Source organism: Ochotona curzoniae, unplaced genomic scaffold (genome assembly GCF_017591425.1).
Source record: "Ochotona curzoniae isolate NIBS_2020 unplaced genomic scaffold, NIBS_Ocur_1.0 scaffold_4701, whole genome shotgun sequence".
Taxonomy (NCBI): Eukaryota; Metazoa; Chordata; class Mammalia; order Lagomorpha; family Ochotonidae; genus Ochotona; species Ochotona curzoniae.
In genome coordinates, this window is record NW_024467122.1 from 75,299,049 (window position 1) to 75,316,791 (window position 17,743).

The following is a 17,743-nucleotide window of genomic DNA, read 5'->3' on the forward strand; positions in this document are numbered from 1 at the left end:
GTGGGCCAGCAGATGGAAGACCCTTCTCTGTCTCTCCCTAACTCTGCCTTTCAAATAATAATTTAAAAAGAGGACAAGGAGGATGGTATAGATGATTGCAGCCCTGGGCACATGAGGGTGAGGGGCGGGGTGGGCAGTTTTCCCTGGAGGGCAGGAGTCCCAGCCTGGGTAGGGGTAGGGATCTAAGGCTGGGATCTGGAACTGCCAGAGCTCAGCTGGCTTCCCCTTCCCTCCCCAGGTGCAGACAGAAAAAAAAAAAATCTAGATTTCAGATCTAACTCATCTTTCCTTCTGGGGACCCCAAGGAGGTGGGCAGTGCCACCTGCAACCCACCACCCTCCCTCCCCAGACAGCACCCCCAGTGTGAGTACAGGCACTCAGTGTTTATTGGATAAGAACACAGAACATTCTCTGGTGGGAGTGGGCTGGACATGGCTGGTGTCGACGACAGTCTCGTGTGTGTGTGTGAAAAGTGGGTCACTTGCAGGTGTTATGGGCTCCTCCTTCCTCCTGGTCTTCCCTGGGTGCACCTGCTGATCCAGGGACCGCCCTCCTCTGGCAGCCCCACAGCTGCAGCTCTCTCTGGGCCTAGGTCTCCTGCGATGGGCCAGACCCCGGCTCACACCAGGGGGATGGGGTAGGAGGCGCAGGCGGCCAGGCCACACATGTTCTTCCCACGCTCGATGAGGAAGTACCTGCAGAGACAGAGAAAGAAAGAGGGCACTGAGGCCTGCCTGGCAGCTCCAGCCCCTCAGGACTTTCTGGAAGGTTCTGCTGCCCACGGAGAGCTCATGCCAGCAACAGAACTTTCTGGATATAGTCTGGCAACAGGGGGGCTGCCTTGGCTTTGTGAACAGTCCAGCCTTCCCTCCATATGAACTGTCCTATGGTCCTTTCCTTCCCCACATGCCCTGGCACTAATGGACAGCTGTGGCTAGGCCTTCACACAGCTGCTAGAGTGGCACTGGGACTCCCCAACACCCCACCTCACCCCTAAAGTACAGGAGCAGGGAGAAGGGACAAAGAGTCATAACCACATGGAGATACACCCAGCCTCCTGGCTCCAGTCCATCTTTCCGCTTCAACAGGAGCTCCCATGTTCATGTTCAGTGTTGGGGGAAGAACCTGTCATCCGCCCAGATGCCAGCTGCCTGCTACAGATGCTTCCGGGCCCACAGGACCATCTCCTCTGCAGACTCATCAAGACTTGGGGTTCTTGGAAGGGCTCCGAGGGGCCAAGGGGCTCGGGCATCACCCCCAGGTCAGGCTCAGGATTTTGTGGTGAGGCAGCCAGACTGAGCAGCACACCCCCTCCCCCATGGCCCCATCCCTGCAGCAACAGGACCTGGAAGCTGCTTACCCATTCATCCCCCAGTGGGGACCCCAAGAGTTCTTCACGATCCAGTAGGGTATCCCGTTTTCTTCACCATAGCCGACAGCCAGCACGGCGTGGTTCACTTTATCTGGGGTTTTGTGACAGGAAGTGCTAGGGGACAAAGGAGAGAAGGGTTGGCGACAGGGGAAGGAGCCATGCAGTGACTGACCCACCCTGTCTGTCCAGTGAGCTGGAGCCACGGGTCTTGATTAAGGGCGAGGGGGTGGGGCAAGCCTGGAGGTAAGCCAGGTCACTTCACTGATTCCTGTGCCAACAAATCACCCTTCTCTATTCTGTGGGTCCTTCTGTCCCCACTGGGAAACAGGGGCAAGGCAGCAGGTAGAGCTCGTCCCACTCCAGCACCCTGAACTTTCTAGTCCCCATTGGCCATTCCAGGGAGGGCAGCCTTCTGGTGCACCTGCTATAGGGGGGTGGGATCAGACAGAATTGAACTCATCATGGCTTTGATATAGTGTAGATCTTGGAGGAGGAAACTTTAAAAGTCTGTGGGGCAATAGAGCTAACAGAGAAGTTAAGGGGTGGGATGCCTCTTGCACCTTCTATTACAGAGTATAGGTTTAAGTACTGGCTCCTCTGCTTCCCATCCAGCTCCCTGCTCATGCATACAATGACAGACAGTAGGGAATGGCTCAAGGGATTGGTACCTGCCGCCATACTGCCAACTCCAGACTGAGTTCTATGCTCTTGACTTGGCCTTGGCCCAGCCTCAGCTGCTGTGGGCATTGGGAGAGTGAACTAACGGTTGGAACATCTCTCTTGTTCTCAGATCCTCTATTCTCTTTTCAAACAAAAATAAAAATGGGAGGGGCGGCTGGCATTGTGGTATCATGAGTTAAGGTGGTGACCTGCAGTGCCCACATCTGATCCCATATTAAGAGCATCAGCGTGAGTTCAGGCAGCTCTGCTTCGCTCCAGCTTCCTGCTAATGTGCCTGGGAGGCGGCAGACGATGGCCAAGCTGATGATACCATTGCACCAGGGAGAGACCCAGAGGGAGTTTCAAGTCCTGCCATGAGGCAGTTGGAAGATCCTGGCTGGCATGGCCAGAGGTGGCTCTGGGTGAAGGATGGGCCATTAGGCAGGGAGAATGACTCAAAGACCAACACAAACCAGTGGGAGGCAGCTGGAGGACAGAGCAGGTGGATGGGGCAGAGATGGGGGAAGGGAGTGCTGGACTGGGTGGCCCTGGCTGGAGAGCAAACTAGCAAGTGGGAGCTCTTCCTCTGTGTCTCAAATAAATAAACAGAAACTGAAAACAAAGCAGGCAGCTAGGGGGTGGAGAAGCCTCCAGTAGTTCAGTGTCTGTGGCCTGGGTGGACCCCACGCCCACTCACCTGGAGTAGATGCCGCTCCTGTACAGCATGAAGTCATCGGTCACCTCAAAGGCGAAGCTCACGGGGTTGTAGAGCGCCACAGCCTCCACCATGGCCTCCTCGTCATTCTGTGGACACACACGCCTGGCTTCTATCGCTGCCCTGCCTGGCTCCACGTGTGGATGGGGCAAGAGGCCCAGATCCACGCAGAATATCCCCTCCCTGTAGCTCAGCCTGAGTGTGGAGCACGGGTGCCCGCATGACTGCGGCTTATACAACTTCCTTCCAGACCAGCCTGGCTCCCCTACAGCCTCGCCCCTCTGCTCAGCTGGGCCCTGGGCTGCCCCTTACCTTCCTTCCTCACTCCCCTGCTCCCCCAACACACTCCATCACTCACAGCCCACCCGGGCTCTGATTGATGCAGAAACCCCCTATTCTTGCCCGCAAAGGCAGCAGTGGCCGGAAGTCCACCAGCAGGTAAGACCCTGACCATGGTGGAAACAGGTTAGGGCCTGGCAAAGCAAAGCGCAGCTTCCTGCCTGCCTGCGCTGGGGTCAGAGTCTGGTGAGCAGCCAGAACAGGGCTGGTGTGCCCTCTGTGGCTGGCCCCAAGCTCTTCCCTGTTGGCTGTGCCCTGGTGTGCCCTGAGGCTGTCCTGGGGACCAGGCATCGGGGTGCCCCCTGAATCCTTTGGACGGCTCTCCGTGGGATCCAGCCAGCTGTCTAGACAAGGGAAGATGGAACATCCCTGCCCCAAACTGTGGCCCTGGTTCTGGAATGCTGCAGCCTCCCAGTCCTGTGGCCTCGGGCACATGACTTCAGCAGTCTGAGTGGGCTTCTGTGACCTCATCTATAAAATGAGGTCAACCAGCACTCATCACTCCTCCCCCACAGGTCATTGCAAGGTTGCATGGCCCAGAGCCCACACTGACATCGTCAGGAGCCCCGGGTGTCTGCAGTGGATGGTGGCGGCTGTTGACCATCTTTGGGTCTCTGGCTTGTTCCATGTTTAGCACCCACACACTCCGCATACCTCTCCCTTGCACGCGCCCACGGGGAAATTCCCACGTGGCTCATACACATCCGCCCACCCTGCCCCAGAAGTCACACCGCACCCTGGCCCAGCTCTGTCTTCTCTCTCGTGATCATGGAACTGTGCTACTCTCTGCCCGGCTCTGGGGATGAGGTCGGGTGGACAGCTCACAGGAGGGCCTGCGTACACACCGGCTGCCCCAAGCCACCCAGTTTGAGGCTGGTGTCCTCGTACAACAGACTCTTGCTTATTCTGATCGTGACACCCATAGATGGCCTCCATCACCCTGAGTGCACACCCACCCATGCCACTGCCATGCATACCAACACACATCCATGCAGATACTGCGAATGTGTGTGTTAATACACCTGTGTGGATGCCACACATGTGCACAAGATACCCGTGTGAACTGCCCCATGCACGCACACAGACACCCATGGACTGCCTGGACTGCCACACACACGTGAGAGCACACACACCCATGCGGACCTCACGCACATGCTTGCGAGAGGCCAGAACCCCAGGCATGAGGCTGTGTGCATCCTGGATGGAGAGGCACAGCCCCATCTCCCTCCCAACTCCACCTCGCTGCTGCCATGGCCACAGGGATTCAGTCACAGTGAGGCGTCCCCAGGACTCGGGCCTCACCAGTGTGATGTTGGCTACGTCCTTGACAAACGCGATGGCCTTCTGGGGCTGGAACTTGCAACGTCCTTCCTGTGCAGGCAGCAAGGGGCATGGGATGCTGGTTAGGGACGCTTGGCCTCCCCACGCCGACAGTGGGATGACACTGACCAAGCAAAAGGTAGCTACAGGTGTCAGGGCCTGGCTATGGGGTCACTTCCACTGTCTTCAGTGAGCTAGCTTATGGCGCTGCCCCTGACAGGGGCCGGTGGGCACACACAGTGCTGTGGGGCTGGGGGGTGGGGAAGGGGATGGTTTGCCTGAGTCCCAGGAAGAGTGCTAGCCCCAGGGATCCAGGACCTGGTGTCTAGGAAGCAGTAAGTGGTTGGGCTGGCTTTGCGGGGGTTCTGAGCAGGAAAGCACAGGCAAGGCAGAGGTGTGGGTGGAGGTGGGAGTGAGTGGCCTGAAGGGAGGCTGGGATCTGAGCCAGGTAGGGGCCTCCGATGGTCAGCTGGAGAGAGCTCAGGGACAGGACAGCCAGGAGCCAGCAGGTACTATAGGAGGGTTGGCTGTGCCCCTCCCAGAGGATCTGGGGGGCATTAGGAGCATGGCTGGGGCCAGGCTGGGCTCCTCCAGTAGCAGCGTGGGTGGGGGCCCTGACAGGCGCAAGAACAGGCACACTTCGAGTGGAGGGAGGGGAGCCAGATGCGGGTGGGAAGCAGGTGTTTCTTGGGGCTGGGGCAGGCTGGAGCTGGGATACACGAGAGAGAGAGAATTACCATGGCCCTGTAGGGGTAGCTATCTTCACCCATGATGCCTTTGTTGTACAGGATATACTCGAAGGCCTGGCTGGGGAGGCCCCTGCAAAAACACACACACATATTTAAGATCCTGTCTGGGGGGGGGGAGGGCCGGCGCAGTGGCCTAGCAGCTAAAGTCCTCGTCTTGCACTCGCTGGGATCCCATATGGGCACTGGTTCTTATCACTCGCTGGGATCCCATATGGGCACTGGTCCCGCTTCCCATCCAGCTCCCTGCTTATGGCCTGGGAAAGCAGTTGAGGATGGCCCAAAGCCTTGGGACCCCATAGCTGTGTGGGAGACCTGGAAGAAGCTCCTGGCTTCATATCAGCTCAGTTCTGGTCACTGTGGCTACATGGGGCGTGAATCAGCGGACAGAGAAGATCTCTCCTCATCTCTGTATATCTGACTTTCCGATAAGGATAAATAAATAAATAAAAAAAAAAAAAAAGAAGAACCTTCCTGGGACACCCACATGGTTTTGGGTTCCAGCCCCAGCACAGCTTCTGATCCAGCCTCCTGCCAAGGGGCACCCTGGGACGCATCGGATGGGGGCTGTAGTATTGAGTCCCTGCCACCCCCATGTGGGAGAAGCAGACTGAATTCTGAATGCCTGGCTCTGGCTTGGTCCAGCCCAGTTGTTGTGGGCATCTAGGGAGTGAACCAGTGAAAGGAAGAACTCTTTATCTCTGTGCCTTTAAAATAAGTCAAGTAAAAAACAATTTTTTTTTTCTTAAAGTACACTCAGAGGAAGCCTTCCCCTGGGATCACTGAGACACAGGGGTGGGGCTCGCTGGGCCAGAACCCGATGGGTTGGGGTCTTGGTTGGACATTTGTGGCAGAGTTGGAGTCTGTGGGTCTTTGAGGCCATTTGCCTCACTTCGGCAGAAAGCTCAGCCAACCCAGGTGAGGCCGGTTAGGTGTTTCTGTGAGGGAACAGTCTCCAGGCAGCTGGGCCCGTGTCAGGGGTACAGCCGGGTCCACAGGAGGGCTGGAGGGATCTGCCGGGCACACAGCCACAGCCATGGCACCTGCCTGACCAGCTACCCGTACAGCTGACTGCAGGACTCCTTAAGTCAGCCCCGCTGGGTAGATGCTGTCACCTGCTGAGGCTCAAAAGAGGCCAAACACCTGCCAAGGGCCGCGCGGCTGAAGCTGGAGTTGGTTTGCACACTGGAGCTCCTGCTTTCTCACACTGCCTCCCGGGGAGTCAACACAAATCCAGCAGCTGCTCCTGCCATCCCTGCCCATCCCTTCATGTCTCCACAGCAGGTGCCACCACCTGACACATTGGAAACTGCCTGAGCCAGCTGCAAGGCTCTACTGGGTGCTGTCTCCCTACTGTGTGTGACTCCAGCATGTCCACAAAAAGCAGAAGGCAGGAGTTTCCGACATGAGGGTCCCTAAGCTTCCCTGTTAGGTGCCCTGGACTTTGCTGCCCAGAGCAGGAGGTGCACATGCATCCTCCCAGGATACAACAGACAGGAAAGAGGCAAGGGGTCATTGTGGCTGGGGCTTGAGGGATGGAGGTCCAAGCAGGCACCTGGACAGGGCAAGCACAGGCCTGGTTTCCTCACATGCTGGGCCAGGAAAGCTGGTCCAATAAGGGCACAGCTCTCGGGCACACACATGCAGCTGGGCAGATGGCGGAGTCACTTCCAGTGGCCGCCGCTCACACAGCATGGTCAGCCAGACTCCCCAGTGCGGGACTGGGGTTTGGAGGATGCCGTGGAGTTACAGATTTCTCATTCTGTTCTGTTCTGTTCTGTTCTGTTTTTGGCCTCTTGCCCAAGGGCCCCAGTGCTGCATGTAGGGGGTGGGAACCAGCACACACAGGCCTGGCCCAGCTCTGCCAGCTCTGCCGGCTCTGGATGGGCGACCTTGGCCATACAAGATGACTTCCCTTCAGCAAAATGGTGGTGGTTTTGCTTGCCCCTGCCCTTGGGGCAGTGTCTTCTAAGGGCAGCACCAGGACTGAGTGAGATGACCAATGGGACAGACAGATGCAAGAAGGGCTCCTGGCCCCTTCTGGTTGGTTGAGGACGTACCCTTGGCAGCCGTGGTTGTTGAAGTTCTGGGCGCAGTCCACCAGCTGCTGTTCCGACTGGAGGGAGAGAAGCGGAAAACTTTGAGGCCACACCGCCTGGTCCTTGCTGCCCCCTGCCTCCTATGGGCAGGGATGTCATTGAGTGTCCCTAACCACCTGTCCTGCAGCTGGCATCTGCTAAGATGGGCTTTTAACTGTTGGAATCTGGCAACCACGCAGGTACTGTGAGGCAGTGCCAATGGGTTCCAGGGCCTGCAGCTGTGTGCACATGGTACGTGCCCAGAGAGGGGGATACCCTAGCCAGAGACCTGGCTGCTTCCTGTCTTCAGCCCAGGGCCCTGACCTCCTCGCCAGCTAAGCCTTGCTCCGTGTTCTCTTCCCTCCCTAGACATGGTTGGGGGTGGGATGATTCTGCAGGACCACTGCCTGTCATTCTTGGGGTCAGGGCACAGTTACTCGTGGTCCCACTCTGGCCAGAGCCCCCAAGGAAATGGAGCACCCCGGCCTGCGCAGAGGTCTTACCAAAGACAGCATCTTGCCACTCTTGATGGCCACGGCTGACTCCAGGGCCCCTGTAGTGGAGAAGGTCCAGCAACTGCCGCAGGCTCCCTGCGGAAACCGGGGGCACAGAGCAAGTCAGACATGAGCAACGCTCCGCCGTCTGCCCTCCTGACCCCGTGGGTGTTCTGGAACACCTTCCACTCAATACCCCTGTCCCCACCCTGTTCTGGCTTTGCCCCCTTGGAGCCTCCCAGGTCCTGAGTGGCCGGTGACTTCCCCACATCACAGGTGACGCAACAGAGTGTCGGGGGAGCGGGGACGGCAGGCCCTGGGTGGTGCTGTGCAGTCTGGGCCCCAGCCTCTTGTAACCCCTGCTGCCCATCCCACAGGGCCTGGAACTCCTGCTGCAGCTCCAGCTGGCTCCTCTCCTCCAGTTTCTCAGAAAATAGCAACAGTTTTGTTTCTAGAAGCTTCTGTCTCACTTTTCCACCTATTCCCCAAATCCTGCCTCAGCCTTGACCTCCACCAGACCCAGACACCACCAGACCCTCCTCTAATTCAAGATGCCCCTGACATCCTGGATCTCCAGAAAGACTTCAAGGGTTAGGGTTGGACCTGCTAGGCTTAAGTCATGCTTCTGACAGGCACCAGCCATGTGGCCAGGCAAATGTCACTCTATCGGGCCACTCTAAGAGAACCCAGGAGCCTCGCCCTGTCTCTGCTTGGCCCTGGTAGCTTGGCATCCCAGCAGAGGCAGATTCAGAGAATTCCTGGCAGACTGCCCCTTGCCGCCTGTGCTAAGGATGAACTGGGCTAAGCTTCACCCCTGGAGTTACCGCGTGGGATCACCACGGGTTCTCTGCGGCTCCGACAGTCACACCAGGTCACAGGGATGGGGCCAGGCCCTGCTCTGTCCACTTCCTCTTGAGCAACTGGGATTGCTCCAGCTCCCTCGGCACAGGCTCTGGGCATGTGGCTGGCTGGGAGGACTGGGTACTGAGCCAGGAGACTTGGCACGAGGGTTTCTGGGAAGGAAACCAGAAGCTCCCGATTCCCAGAATCAGGGGACTGTGGCCTGGGGTGTCTTGTGGAGAAGGTCCACAGAAGGCTGAGAGGCCCACAGGGCTTGCGACCTGGGCTCTGGCCCTCTCCAACCCCACTGTATTTGACCTGCAGGGAGGCAGTGCAGGGGTCTCTGACGGGCACAGGGAACAGGATGCTTTTGGTGGCTGTGGGAGACCTGGAGCTGTTGGGTGGGGCTGGAGAGGAGCTCACTCCCTTTCCCCCTCTTTAACAGAAACTTCTGTGTCTCCCTGGGACGCGGGTCGGGGGGGAATGGGTGGGTGCCATCCCTGGGTCTCCTCTGAGAATGCAGTGGATAACTTGGGGGACAGAGTGGGAGAGAAGATGGACGAGGACTGCCACACACACACCTGATTTTTCACGGGCGAGACAAAATTCCCTTTCTTGCGCCAGTCCACCGAGGAGGGGTAGGGACCGGTGCCACGCAGGTAGTTGCTTTTGGTGGCCGAGCAGTTCTAGAAGGACATTGGTGTTCAGTTCAGCATGGGAAAAACTACCCAACGAAAAATAGAACGTGGAAAGAGGGAGAGAGACTGTGGCTGGCAACCCTCCCATGTGCTGATCCCACATGCTACCCCCGGGCGGCCCCTTGAGAGCCTGGGGGCAGTGAGGCTGGGTGGCTGGACCGAGCAGACCAAAGGCTTGCTTGTTTCCCTTGGCCTGCCAGGGAGGCGATGACTACCTTTGCAGTGACCCATGCAGTATTTAGCATATACTGATGTGGGCCTGGTGCAATGGCTCAATTGGATGGTTTACCCCTTACAAGTGCCTGATCCCATATGGGCAATAGTTTGTGTCCCAGCTGCTCTGCAAATGGCTCTAATGGCCAGAGTTGAGTTGATCCAAAGTCAGGAGCCAGAGGCTTCTTCTGGGTTTTCTACGTGGGTACAGGATCCCAAGGCTTTGGGCCATCCTCTACTGCTTTTCCAGCCCACAAGCAGGAAACTGGATGGGAAGTGGAGCAGTTGGGACGTGTACCGGCGCCCACATGGGATGCTAATGCAAGCAGGTAGAGGATTAGCATGTTAGGTCACCATTCTGGTCCTTCCTGGGTTTCTGTGTTCTTCGGTCTGGCGACCCTGAGTCAGAGTAAGGCCTGGACTGGGAGCTGGCTGCTCTCAGGCGAAGGAGTTTCACTCCTCCTTTGTGCCCCCAACCCCCGAAATCCAGGAACCCTCCCCAATCTGCTCTGCCGGCTATGGCCAGGGACAACTCTGACCATGGCTGGAAGGAGCAGAGCAATCCTACAACAGGTGTGGGTGAAAGCCCTTGCTCACCTGAGGCTCCGACCACAGATACTTCTGCTTTATTTCGGCGAAGCTCATATCTGAAAATTGGTTCAGGGCCACTGAAGAAGAGAAGGAGATGGAAGAAAAACAAGAGGTCCATAAGGAATTCCAAATCAAGAAAAGAAAAAACAAAATCACGAACACCCAGGGGCACCCATGTTTTCAGAGCTGCTGCAACCTGGTCCCTTTACATCCTCAACTTGAACTTGGCTCAGGATGCAGGGGCTGGCAGGCAGGCAGGCAGGCAGGCAGGCACTGTGCTATAGGATTGCCGGGGGGAGCTTTTCAACAGTACAGGTGTCTGGGCGGCCACCGGTACCCCTGGAACCCCGATGCGAGTGGCCTCAGGTGGGGCTGGAGCACCTATATATTTTAGATACCCCATGGGTGAGCCTGCTAGACAGCCAGGTAAGGAACTGCCGGTCTGTCTCTGATCCCAGCTTCATAGTAGCTGGCCAAATGAACAGATCCTGTCCATGCTACAGCCCACGTTAACATCCCCAAGGGGCAGAAGCTGGCATCCAACCAATGTTCCTTCAGTCCCTCTTTGTCATCCATTGTATCAAGCTAGCTTCATTGCCCTCATGTATCTGGAATCCTCCCTAGTATCAGGGCATTTTGGAAAGTTCATGCTCAGGGGAATTACAAGATAACTTCCTAGACTTTGGGAAGAATTCTTCAGATGTGTGTGTCTGGGTGTGAAGGAACAGGGTGGGGCTCCTACGGAGTCTTGGTAAGTTTCACTGCTGCCCAGAAGGTTGACAATGCTGTCCTCCCCGAGGGGGCCACCATGCAAGGAGCTTGTAGGGACCCTCCCTGCAACTGCCCTAATGTTGGCTGACAGTCAGTCTGTCAGTCCCTCCACAAACCCCAGGGTGCCCTGATGGGGAAATCACCCCAGGATCCCATGGCAGGTGCTGGGACCAGTTAGTGCCCCAAAGGAGCAAAAGCTCACGCACCAGTGACTCAGTCACCAGGCCACAGCCTGCTCTGGATACAGACAGGATGAGGTTTGGCAGCCAGGTGCATGCCTGGGGACCACCGCTGAGAAGAAAGGATCTTAGGTAACTGCATCTTCTCCAGTGTACAGGAGCCTGGAAAGACCCAGGGGACCAGGTTGGAATATCCCTATTTCTTGCTTCCATCTGCTACAAGCCTGGTTTCTGGTCTGGGCTGCCTCCCGCTCCACCAACAAGCTGCCTGAGCCAGCAGGCCCTTTTATCTATACGTGTCATTGCTGACATTTGTCCAGACCTAAGATGCTTCCTTCTCCCCAGCATCATGTGCAGCCTGGAGGAAAGTACCTCCCCCCCCACCCACTCCACTGGCTGCCCTCCCAGCCCCTCCCAGCCCCAGTACTTTTAAACGTATGGTTCCCGCTGTTGTGGGCATTGATCTTCCTCAAGTTGCTGGCAAAAGTCTGCAGCCTGTGTTGGTACTCCTCGGCGCTGTATTTTTTCTGGTGCTAAAACAAAATCAGGAGTCAAAGTTATGTCACCCACCAGTAAGCAGCTCACCAGAGGGAGATCTGCCTGCCTTTTGTTTTTTAAAAATATTTATTTTGAAAGTCAAAGTTGCAGAAAGAGAAGGAGAGACAGAGATCTTCCATTCACTGGTTTACTCCTGAAAATGGCCACACCAGCTGGGACTGGGCCAGGCTGAAGTCAGGAGCACCATCCGGGTCTCCCACGTGGATTGCAGGTCTCCCAGTATTTGTGCTACTTTTCCCAGGTGCATCAGCAAGGAGTTGGATCGGAAGCGGAGCAGCTGGGGTTTAAACTGGTGCTCCAATGCCCTTTTGGTTTTCTGAAAGGCAGGATGGAGCTGGCCTTTTGCCTCTGATTCCCAGCCCAGATCTGTGTCTGCGGGAGAGACATCACTGTGAGTCTCCCCACTGGGAGGTGCAGAAGTCAAGAAGCCGTTCCCTGCTTGCCGGGATCCACGTGGTCAGAAGAAAGGACCCTGGGTTTGGCGCTGGGTTGGTTGAGGGTATGTTGCAAAAGTACTTGCACCGCTGTGTGCTCCAGATGCAAGCAAGGGGCCCCAAAAGCAAACATTGAGGATTGAGAGGCTAACAGCCAGGTGCACGGACAGGAACCACTGCTGGAAAGGAGCTGCCGTAATTGTATCTTCTCTGGGATGTGTGTGGGCATCTGAGAGCTGGGAAAGACCCCTGGGCACGAGCTTGGAAAGCCCCTCTTTGCTGCCTCGAGCCACTACAGTTTGGAAAGAGGAAGCGTTGTGTAGTAAGAAGCTTCAGAAAGAAGAAGCGGGGCACTGACCTGCAACATCCATGACTTAAACTGAAACCTCTCTGAAACAAAGAAAAAAAAAGAAAACAACACAGAATCAGGCTTGGGTGCTCAGTGGTCATGCCAAGTCCCCAGCTGGACAGGAACGCCCCCTAGAACTGATCCGCATTTTAGAAAACTGCGCTCAAGGATAAAAACCTCCAACATTCAGTTATGTAAGACACACAGCAAATACCTCCTGCTCTGCCATCCCTAAGTACTTTGGAAAAACCAGATATGAGGAAATCAGGATACTTCAAAAAGTCTGTGGAAAATGGAATTAAAACACAGGTTTATTTTGAAAAACATCTGGGATCCATGCATAATCTTTCTTAATGTGCATTTTCACAACTTTTTAAAAAAGACTTTTTATTTCTTTGGAGGGCAGAGTTAGCGAGAGTGAGATGTGAGAGTGAGATCTGCTGGTTCACTGTGCAAATGGCCACAGTGGTCAGGGTTGGGCCAAGCCAACCCTGGTCAGGATCCTGGAACTCCATCTGGGTCTCCCATGTGGGTGCAGGGGCCCAAGCACTTGGGCCATGCTCTGCTGCTCTCCCAGGAGTGCCAGCAGGGAGCAGCCAGGTCTTGTACTGGCACCCGTATGAGATGCCAACATCACAGGCTGAGGCTTCAGGTGCCATCCCACAATACTGGTTCCTCCACAAACTTTTTGAGATGCCATTATTTGAGATGTTTTCGCACCCACATAAACCAATCTTTTGATTCTATTTTCTATGAACTTTCCGAAGAAGACTTGCTCGTCTGGGTGACACAGGGCTTAAGCTATCACCTGCTGCTCTCAGGATGCATCAGCAAGAAGCAGGATCAGAAGCAGATGAGCCGGGATTCCGACCTGCACCCTGATATGGGATGTGGATCTGCCAAGCAGTGCTCAGTCCAGCCTGCCACACACCTGTCCCAAGGCTCAGATATTTTGCATTTTTTTTTTTTTAATTCTCCCTGTGTAATATATTTTTCTCCCAGAAAGCTTATCTATCTCCCCAGCTCACAGAATTTTGCCTCTAGGGACATCTCAGCTTTTTTTTTTTTTTTTTTGTGCAACAACAAAAATCTAACTTTAGAGCATCTGACCTCCTATGATCCACACAACTCTGTTGGTTAATAACATATTCTGGGGCCCGGCGCGGTGGCGCAGTGGTTAAGATCCTCCCCTTGCACGCCTGGGATCCCATATGGGCGCCGGTCCTAATCCTGGCAGCCCCACTTCCCATCCAGCTCCCAGCCTGAGGCCCGGGAAAGCAGTCGAGGATGGCCCAAGGCTTTGGGACCCTGCACCTGCATGGGAGACCTGGAAAAGGCTCCTGGCTTCGGATCGGCATAGCATCGGCCGTTGCGCTCATTTGGGGAGTGAATCATTGGACGGAAGATCTTCCTCTCTGTCTCTCCTCTCTGTATATCCGCCTTTCCAATAAAAAAAATAATAATAAAAAATAAATCTTTAAAAAAAAACATATTCTGGATTGGGCCCGGCGTGATAGCATAGTGGCTAAAGCCCTCGCCTTAAGCTCACCAGGATCCTTTAAGGGCGCCGGTTCTAATCCTGGCAGCCCCGCTTTCCTGCCTGTGGCCTGGGAAAGCAGTCAAGGATGGCCCAAAGATCTGGGATCCTGCCCCGGTGTGGGAGCCCTGGAAAAAGCTCCTGGCTTTGGATCCACTCAGCTCCAGCCACTGCAGCCACTTGGATAGTGAACTAGTGGATGGAAGATCTTCCTGTCTTTTCTCCTCTCTGTATATCTGCCTTTTCAATAAAAATAAATAAATGTTTAAAAAAAATATTCTGGATTGAAAATGATCAGAAATGTTAGTAGCCCAATGGATTGAAATGTTAAAAAAATGGTTTTTTTTTTGAAAAAATGTTTTTTTGAAATGTTTCAAATGTTTCACCTTATGAAAAATAACTTAAACAGTATCTTTTTTGGGCCCGGCACGGTGGCTCAAGCGGTTAAGGTCCTCGCCTTGCACGCCCGGGATCCCATATGGGCGCTGGTTCTAATCCCGGCAGCCCCGCTTCCCTTCCAGCTCCCTGCCTGTGGCCTGGGAAAGCAGTCGAGGACAGCCCAAAGCTTTGGGAACCTGCACCCGCGTGGGAGACTCGGAAGAGGCTCCTGGCTTCGGATCGGCATAGTATCGGCCGTTGCGCTCACTTGGGGAGTGAATCATTGGACGGAAGATCTTCCTCTCTGTCTCTCCTCTCTGTATATCCACCTTTCCAATGAAAAAATAATAAAAATAAATCTTTAAAAAAAAACAGTATCTTTTTTAAAACCAGAAAAGGACTTTAATGCTAATAACACGGGGACATAATTGTCCCTCTGTAGATTATCACACTCCTAAGTGAATCTTATCTCTTGTCTGGTAAAGACAGGGTCCTGCGTTAATTCTTGTCTTATTTGGAAATGGAAGGCAGAGTATTTGAATTTTACATGTTTTATGTATGACAGACAAAGAGAGCTCCTCTCTCCTGGTTGACTCCTCAAATGCCCACAAGGTCAGAGCTCAGCCTGACCAGTCCTGGGAGCCAGGCACTTGAGTCCAGGTCTCGGGTGGGGGCTCCACCCCTTGAGCCATCACTGCTGCCTCCAGCATCTGCATCAGTGGGGAGCGGCAGCCAGCAGCTAGAGATCACATCAGAGTCTTCCGATGTGGCACTCAGGCATCTTGGGGACCCTGCTTTCTCCACCCCTGGCAGCCAACACTATTTGTGAAATTCCTGACAGTCCCTCCCCTTCAATTCTGGTTTCCCCCAGGGTGCCTCCAGTTTTAGCCAAGATGAACCCTGGGAGTGAAGGCTCTGGAACTGAGTCCCTAAAAGCTCCCCTGCACCTTCAGCCCTCTGGAATGTCCCCCTGCACCCCGGGGACAGTGTGAGGCTTGTTGCTACAGAGGCTGGCCTGGCAGGTGCGGCTGTAGCCTGTAGCAGTGCCGGTTCGAGTCCCTACTCCTCTGCTTCTCATCCTGCTTCCTGCTAAGGCACCTGGGAAAGCAACAGAAGACGGCCCAAGTCCCTGTACCCACGTTAGAGTCTAGGATGGAACTGTTGGCTCCTTGCTGTTGCAGCCATTTAGTGAGTGAACCACAAGGAAGCTCTCCCTCTCTGCCACTGTCGGGGAGGCAGACTGGCAGGCACAGGACTGAGGCAGGATGGAGCTTAGACCACTGGGCAAGGTTTACCCCCAGGGGGTTTCAAAAGCCAAGACCAGCTCCCAGAGGGCCTCTTAGTCTCAAGAGGTCAGCAGGTGCAAAGACAGGCCAGCAGGAGTAGGGGCAGGGCGGAACCTCATGTTGCTGACCAAGCTGAGATATCTTCCTATCAAATAAGTGTCTATCAATAGACACCGGGGAAGGGTTTTTTAGCGCAGCAGCAGTAGGGCAGGAAGTAACCCCATAGGGCCTGCTAAGTTCACGTGGTGTTTCTTTCCTTTTTTTTTTTTTTCCTTCTTTTTATTTTTTAATACCAGTTTTAACCTGGTTGAAAAAGATTTTTTTCGTAGCCCCAGACGATCACTTGAAATTCAAATTTCACTCAGGGTCTTTGAACACACCATTCTCAGAACAAAATCACATGCATTCATTTGCATCCTGTCTGTGGTTGCTTCTCACTACACAGGCGGCCACAAAGCTGAAACATTTACTGTCTCCCCTTTATAGAATCGGGGGTGGGGGGGGAGGAAGGCGGAACCCTCCCTCCCTCCCAACATGTAGGCCATCTGCGGACCACAGTGGAAGCCTGCCCTGCTGGCAGCTGCGACTCCTAGGTCTCCTCCAGGCAGTCACAAGGCTTGGAGTGTCCTGCAGCAAACGGCTGGGGGCTGACCCCCCCCCCAAAAAAAAGGTCTCTGTTCCTCACCCCGCCGCCAGCCTCGGGTTTTTCTGTTCCCCAGGAGATGCGGGCAGGTGGTCTTGGTTAGCTCAGAGGCCCTGTGGTGAGGCCAGGGCAGAAGGGCAGCATGGGACGTTGGAAGAGGCAAAGGGGTGCAAGTTTGGCCCAGCCATAGCCAAATCCTGCGGAGAGGCGATTCCGCAGCCTGATCTCAGGGCTAAAAGCGTTGTGGCTCAGGCCATTCACTTTGGCGCAGCTGTACCCGCTCCTGCCAACAGCTCGGCCAACCCATTTTGCAGACATAACAATCAAGACGGTCATGGCCATCCAGAAAGCCGCCAAGGGAAGGCAGGGAAGTCCCAGCTCTCCACCTCTGCTCAAAGTCCTCAACGGCCCAGCGCGGGCTGGCGGGCAGAGAAACCGACGGCTTCTCCGCTCCTCTGGGCTCCAGCGCGGTCGCGCAAGTAAGACCAGGGACCCGCGGCACCCCGTGAACCCCCCTTCCGGCACTCCGTGGATGCCCTGGCCCCCGGCCCACCTGCCCCTCTTCCCGGAAGCCTCCAACATCCCACCCCGGCGACGACTCCTCCCGGACCCCAGACTCCGACGCGCACAAGCTCTGCGCCCGGGTCCTGATTGAGGGTGCCTGGGGTGTGGAGGAGGACGCTGCCCGGTTGCCCCGGGGCCCAGTTCGCGTACCTAAAGTGTTCACCGAGTGCGTAGCGGCGCCTGGGTCCCCCAGCAGCCAGGCCAGGGCGCAGAGCAGCGGCAGCGCGACCCACATCGCGGCGACGCGCGGCGGACACTGGCTCGGGGACCCGGGGCCTGGGCGGCCCGCGGAGGCCACGGGGCGCGGGGCGGGGCTTCCCGGGGCCGCCCCTGCCCGGGACGGAAGGATCAGGGGGAAGCGCCGCCCCGGGTGGCTTAGGGAAGGTGGCGGCCTTCCCCCTCTTATCGCCCCGCGCTTGGAAGCTCCAGGGCGGAGGCTGTGCCCCTTTGCCTGGAGTTAGCCTCCTCCCCTGCCCTTAGCGCGCGCGCGCGCGCGCGCACACACACACACACACACACACACACACACACACACACACACACACACACACACACACACACACACACACACACACACACACTTTTGTCCTTCTGTCCAGGAAGTCCTATTAGCTAGCAGCATTTGTAGGAAGGAGACCAGCCCAAACACCCACAGTGGGGCCTTCCCAGCAAAGCCTGGAAAACCAGCATCCTGGATTGCCAACTGTGCCTTAACCCTCTGTGGCACAACACCAGCTTCCACGTTTGGAAATGTGTGTCGCTTTTTCACAGAACACATTGGCCGTGAACTTTTTGAAGACCACGCGCATCTGCAGCATTTTGACTCATGGTTACTTTCATTGTGCCCTGCTCAGGGTCAGGTGCTCCACCTATAAAGTGTATTTAAGCCGTAGGACTGTGTTGAGCAGCCCTGTGGGTGTGTGTCTGTGTGTGGGGTGCGGCAGATATGTGTCTTCCAGTATTCCGTTTAAAAAAATT

General features: G+C 55.6%; 1 protein-coding gene across 1 annotated transcript; it reads right to left on the reverse strand.

The window, feature by feature from the left end:
- Positions 1–368: 368 nt before the first annotated feature.
- CTSH (cathepsin H) lies at positions 369–17,033 on the reverse strand. The gene is made up of 12 exons (XM_040969110.1): positions 16,916–17,033; positions 12,367–12,398; positions 11,444–11,549; positions 10,073–10,143; positions 9,146–9,250; positions 7,734–7,820; positions 7,213–7,268; positions 5,144–5,225; positions 4,389–4,457; positions 2,730–2,836; positions 1,361–1,486; positions 369–695 (listed from the first exon to the last, which is right to left on the reverse strand). Exons 1-12 carry the CDS (start codon positions 16,998–17,000, stop codon positions 620–622), a joined length of 1,002 nt encoding a protein of 333 aa, XP_040825044.1. The 5' UTR covers positions 17,001–17,033; the 3' UTR covers positions 369–619.
- Positions 17,034–17,743: the final 710 nt, after the last annotated feature.

What these genes read in the sequence shown, in the direction of transcription:
- CTSH (XM_040969110.1), bottom strand. Translation starts at nt 17,000, where the DNA reads ATGTGGGTCGCGCTGCCGCTGCTCTGCGCCCTGGCCTGGCTGCTGGGG. An exon ending in ATCTGTGGTCGGAGCCTCAG is followed by an intron (nt 9,251 to 10,072) that starts GTGAGCAAGGGC and finishes ATGTCCTTCTAG; the next exon opens with AACTGCTCGGCCACCAAAAG. An exon ending in CCCCACTGGGGGATGAATGG is followed by an intron (nt 696 to 1,360) that starts GTAAGCAGCTTC and finishes CTGTCTCTGCAG; the next exon opens with GTACTTCCTCATCGAGCGTG.